The sequence below is a fragment of the Pieris napi genome, chromosome 3 (genome assembly GCF_905475465.1).
Source record: "Pieris napi chromosome 3, ilPieNapi1.2, whole genome shotgun sequence".
NCBI lineage: Eukaryota > Metazoa > Arthropoda > Insecta > Lepidoptera > Pieridae > Pieris > Pieris napi.
The window spans coordinates 5300475-5306474 of NC_062236.1; the positions used below are offsets into that span (position 1 = coordinate 5300475).

General features: G+C 30.7%; 2 protein-coding genes across 2 annotated transcripts; one reads left to right on the forward strand and one right to left on the reverse strand.

Moving 5' to 3' along the window:
- Nucleotides 1-1575: 1575 nt before the first annotated feature.
- Nucleotides 1576-3918, forward strand: LOC125063483 (thioredoxin domain-containing protein). The gene is made up of 6 exons (XM_047669952.1): nucleotides 1576-1940; nucleotides 2130-2315; nucleotides 2507-2645; nucleotides 2914-3075; nucleotides 3363-3488; nucleotides 3601-3918. The coding sequence occupies exons 1-6, from the start codon at nucleotides 1811-1813 to the stop codon at nucleotides 3800-3802; spliced, it is 945 nt and encodes a 314-aa protein (XP_047525908.1). The 5' UTR covers nucleotides 1576-1810; the 3' UTR covers nucleotides 3803-3918.
- Nucleotides 3919-3976: 58 nt separating this feature from the next.
- On the reverse strand, nucleotides 3977-6000 carry LOC125063484 (ELMO domain-containing protein 2). Its single transcript, XM_047669953.1, has 2 exons — nucleotides 5204-6000; nucleotides 3977-4733 (listed from the first exon to the last, which is right to left on the reverse strand). Exons 1-2 carry the CDS (start codon nucleotides 5720-5722, stop codon nucleotides 4311-4313), a joined length of 942 nt encoding a protein of 313 aa, XP_047525909.1. The 5' UTR covers nucleotides 5723-6000; the 3' UTR covers nucleotides 3977-4310.

Here is a 6000-nt window from a genome sequence, read left to right on the forward strand (position 1 = left end):
GAGTATAACTTAAGAATAGGGAAGAGGGACCACTCACGACAATAATTCAAAGAGAAGGGAAATTAAATCTGTATGTTCTTATCTTTGGTCATTAAAAAAAATATAAGCTAAATTTTATGTCCTCTCAAGCCCTTGAACTAAAACGACATATATATATATAGTTTAGGCAGATCTATACTCGCTAAACAGCCCTAAAGTTTAACTGTTTTGGCTCTTCAGGCTAAACAAGATTCCGTTAAAAAATTTAAATCATACTCATGTTATTAGAATTATAAATAGAATATATCATACATACATTTTAAATGGGTTAAGAGTGCTCGAATGCTAAGGGTAAGATTTAATAAAGAGACTTAACGCGAAGATACCCGTAGGTATATTATAAAAAATGTATTGGATTTTATCATACGGGAGTAATAAATTACTTACTTACTTACACTTAGTTTCGTTTCTAAGACTCACCCCAGACTTGGGGTTTCTCAACCGAGTAAGGGGCAGAATAGAGAGAAAGCATATTTTGGGGTTTCTTAGGGGAAATTTCAAAAACACACCAAATACATTTTTTTGCTATTGCTATTACGTTCCTGATTTTGGAACTAAATTGAATTACGAACACATAATAAGAATAGGATCTTGGTTAACCTTACTAATTGTAATATTCGTTTGAGCTGTAAAAGAATGATCTAATTTTAATTAAATACACATTCTAAAAAATCATTAAAATTCAGAAATAACTACACAATTATTATTATTTTTTTGTATAATTTGAAGGCATCCTAAGGGATTTTAAGGCGGAAATCAAATTCTTCTAGGGGTACGTCGCCGAGATTGGCCGAGATCATCTGGCAACACTGGTTCAGAGGTGTATAATATCTAGGGTTTAGCCATATTGGTGCCGAAAAGTTTTCTACATACACTACCATTTTTGCGTAAGGCCGTTTCAACACTGCTCCGGTCCGGCAAACGTTAATTACCGATCCGATTTAGAAACTCACAACAGTACCTACGTATTTCTCCACTACTCCGGCATCCGGTTTTTAAAGATCCGATAACTTGCTAGATCGGAACGCGGTGTTTTATCGGTCCAAGTATCCAAGAGGTTATAAATTATTATTTACAGGTTTATTTATAGTTTTTTTAATTTGAAAGAATCTGGATAGCCTGGACCAAACCAAATTATGTTGCTATTTATTTATATTTTTATACCATAGTATTAGTGAACTATTTATTAAGTAGATTATAATATTTTAAGATAGACAATATAAAAAAAGTTATAAACTTGCCAGGGCAATAAAATATTCAGAATTTAGAACGTTTTATTAATAAAATAAAGTATATGGGTATAGTTAATATAAGTGTTGCATGATAAATATACAAGTATCGATTATTGTCGGATCGGATATAGTGGAGAAGCGCAATCCGGCCTTCCGATATTTTTCTCATGACTCATTCCGGTATCCGACGCCGGACCGGAGCAGTGGAGAAAGGGCCTTAGGGCCTAGGCTACCTGTCAACGACTGTCGACACGAGCTGTCATTTTCATACAAATTTAGTTTTCGACTTTCTACATTCACTTAACACTACTGTAAAGCCACCTTGTCTAAACCCCAGGCCATAAACTCCAAAAAAAAAGGATACACTTATAGAGTGAGAAGGATAACTTCTGTGTAATGTTTTCACAATATTTTTCACGGTCATATTTTATTAGATAAAAATTAATATAATAAGGATTATATTATATAAATCTTAAAGATTATATATGTAAGACTGCGAGCATCGTGGTTGGTTCACCTTGATTTAGTAGCTTTGCAAAATGCAATTGAAACTTTGTTTCTTAACTCTTCTGTATGCTTTACGTGTAAATAGTGATCAATTGCGTAGTGTTAGTGACGATGAACTATTGCAACTCATAAAAGAAAAGGAAAAACTGGTTGTTGTATTCAGTAAGTACCAATTGAACATAAAAGAAGTTACAAAATATATTTATTACTTAAAACATTTTGATAACATTTGGTATATTGAATGAAAGCTTGGCTAAAATATATAGACTAGTTTTATTATTAGTATAAGACAAGCATAGACTGGCTTCCCCTGAATATAAATTGTTTAAATATGTAAAACCTTTTTTTTAGACAAACCCAATTGCAAAGAATGTGAAAAATTAGAAAGAGTTGTGGATGATTTACAAGCCCATTTTGAAACGCAGTTTAATGCTCTAACAGTTAAGGTGGTAAACAGTCATTTAGCTCGTCTTTATAGTCCAACTAAGGAGCCAGCATTAGTTTTTTTTAGACATGGTGTACCACTTCTTTATAATGGTATGTATATTAATTTTTTATTATAATTAAGCAGAAAGTCTTACCTTCCAAAAGTATTCTACTTATTATTTTTAGATTAATATTGATTTAATTTTGAATTCTAAAAAAAATATATAATTATCTAGAATATGTATCTTAATTGTGACTATATTGGTAAATTACGTTTAGGTAATATGAATTTAACATTTTAGGTGAAGCTGATGAAGGAGAGATGTATGGCTACTTAGAAAAAAATCAATCTCCATCAGTTAAAGAGTTAACAGATAAAATATTTGAACACTTGACACAAGCAGCAACTGGTGCCACTACTGGAGATTGGTTTGTTATGTTGTAAGTATCATTAGTAAAAAAAAATATTTGTGGGTATAAATAGTTTAGGTACATACCAACAGTTTAGGTAATAGGTATTTGGATAAAGTATAGGAACTTCAAAACACAATCAATATTCTATTAAGTGACAATTACATATATCTGTATATTACAATTTACAATAATTTTTATACATAAAAAAAATACTTAACACAACTATTTCAGGTATCTCTTTCACAAATAATGATTACTAATTATTTAAATATATTAAGTCAAATCATAATTTTAGCTATGGAGCATCATGTGTAGAATGTCAAAGACTTCATGCAGTATGGGAAGGTGTTGGAGCTACATTGCATGGAAGAGTTAATGTAGCTAGAATGGATTCAAATTTAGCAGGAGCCCTTACTGCTAAGAGATTTAAAGTGACAAAGTTGCCAACATTTTTATTGTAAGCATTAAAACATCTTTATTGTAAGCTTGAAAATATAATAATATAAATGGTTTGAAACACAGGCAAATATATTTGTTTCTGGTTGATCATAGAAGGCTGATCACTTTTGACCAACTTGCCTAAAGATTAAAGGAGCTATTACAGATATGTCTGCCTCATTGGTTTGTTGTTGGACTTTAAACACCTAGAGTAGGTTGTTATATATATAACTATTTTTTTTTTAAAATGGCCAACAAGTGTATTTGAATTATAATTCCACATTTAAATTATCTTATCAATTTTAGCTTTCGCTTGGGCAAAGTGTATAGATATGATTTACCAAAATATGATATCAAATCATTTGTAACATTTGCTCAAGACTGGTACAAAAATGTTAAAGGGGAGGCTGTACCACTATTGTCTTCACCATTGTAAGTAGAAAAGCAAATTATTAATATAGCATAAGTTGAGCTTATACAAGTACAATACTGTCAGATTTTTGCTTTGTATAACATTTCAGTAACTTTGTTTATCTGTTTACAGTGATGATTTTGTGGACTGGAGTGTTGATATGATAAAGTTTTCAATAAAACTTGGGGTTGAGATATTAGCAAAATATCCATGGATCTGGCAGATAGGAGTCACTGGGTTTGGACTGGTTGCACTGACTGCCATAATAGCACTTATGAAAGCTAGAAAGTCAAAACCTACGAAAACTGACAAGAAAGATAAGAAAAAGAAATAACTATAAAAATATTAGTAATGTACTACCACTTCTAAATCCGTCCATTTCTTTCCAGATGGCATTTTAGTTGACAAAAAACTTTTATATTTTTTCAGATAATATAGAGTATACAAGAATTTTTTTGTTTCGTTTTTGAAATAGTTGAGTATAATCCTTTTTAAATAATAGTTTAGATTTATTCAAAAACTTTATTAAGTGAAAAAGCTCATTAAAATACAATACAATACATATCCATACATGTTTCTTAGCTGTATAAGCTTGTAAGCAATAATGGCCTAAATAATAAAAGATAAACATACATCAGACATATAAATAGCTGTTTATAATAATTATATATTGCACAGTACAGTATTGTGATAAAATGACATTATGTTTGGTATCCACACAAATGTTAACAAAAGTAAGCAAAGTTACAACATAATACTAATATTATAAATGAAAGGTTATAATTATAATACTATTTCATTAATCTTTTATTAAGTAATACAAATTACGCAATGTTACTGGGTTATACTGTGTCAATTGCTATATTTATTCTAAAAACAGATGCGGGATCGGACAATTGAGATCTTATAGCATTTTCAAATTTTTTAAATATCATAGAAAATTCCATTATATTCTCTGGTTTAGATTCTATCCATAATTTATCAAATTCAAAAAATAAATAGCAATAAAATCTATGAAATAGGTCAATGTTGGGCAAGTAATGTTTTGCATTGAACATATATGTTTTTGCTGAACCATCCTTTAATAAGTAATATGCCATTGAAGTTAAATTTATGCCAACAATTGCAAAAGTATAGCCATATTTTGGATGTTGGGAGTGACTCAAAACATGGCTTGAAACTTGTGTGTACTGCGTAGCAAAAAATAAAAGATTTTCTAAGCCCAATAGACCCATTCCTCGGAAATCAGTTTTTGGGTCATCTCCCTGTGAAAGAAGCACATTTCTTTACTTTAAGTATATGAGAGCAGTATAAATATACAGTCAAACCTAAGTATGTGAGAAAACTCTATTATTTAGTAGTAGAGAGTACATAACCATCATTTTGCCCTCCTAAAACCTGTATAAGTGACAGTCACTTTTTTACACATGAACCTCTATAAGTGAGATTGCTACTTGCCTTACTACTCTATAAGCAACAGTTAAAAGCAACTTTTGCTATTTATGACTCATTCTTAAATTTCAAGGGCCTTTTCATTTAATTCAAATCAAATGTGTTTCTTATAGTTTATAGACCTCTATATGTAAAAGAGACAGACAAACAGACCCCTTCTGTAACTCTGTAAGCTAGAAACTTGGGTTAGTGAGAAACCTCTATAGAGAAAATGAGATTGCGGTCCCTTGAGCTCACTTATCCAGGTTTGACTGTATTATGTGTTTATTAAATATTATGATACCTGAAAGCCAATATCTTGCCACTGCTTTGTTATTCTATCTTCTAGGAGCTCATTAGGCTGTAAAAGGCTCCAAAGTTTTAGCAACTTTTCCTCATGGTTTGAGTTTTTACTATCATACTGAGTACACCTTAATTCTTCAATGTCATCAATTAACTGTCTATAGCTCCAAATCTGTTGTAGACATTTTCTAAATGCTGGGACAAATTTTGGGTGTAATTTTGTATTGATTTGTTTAGCTCGTAGAATTATATTTATTGATGGATACAATACATCATCAAAGTATTGTGGAATAAATCTTTTTTCAAGGACCACTGCATCTAAGAATGCAATAACTTCGATTACATCCCTAGTACGAGATAGCATTAATGAATTTTCTACATTACAAGTTCTTTGAGCCCCAGGTTTGTCACCATAACATATACGTTGGAGCTCGCATAAACGGGTAGTTTTCCTCAAAATCCACTTAACAAATGGTCTTATGTACCAATTTATTACAGACCAAAGATTAAAAAATACCATTACTACTCCGTATTTTATTTGTTTTACTTCCAATGCTTAGCAACAACTTTCCCTAACACTTGGTACGTTGGTTGTAGTGGTATCGTCCAGGCTACAACAATATATTCTTTAGTCATGTCATTTTTAACCAATAGTTACTGTTAATATTATAAGTTATCGTAGATAGTTTTGTAGAACAATGTTTAATCAAATTATAAAATTCATTAAACATTGTACATTCATCACACTAAATCCTGTAAGTTAAAAGTTATATTGATAATTGAAGTCTCACTGCCTAC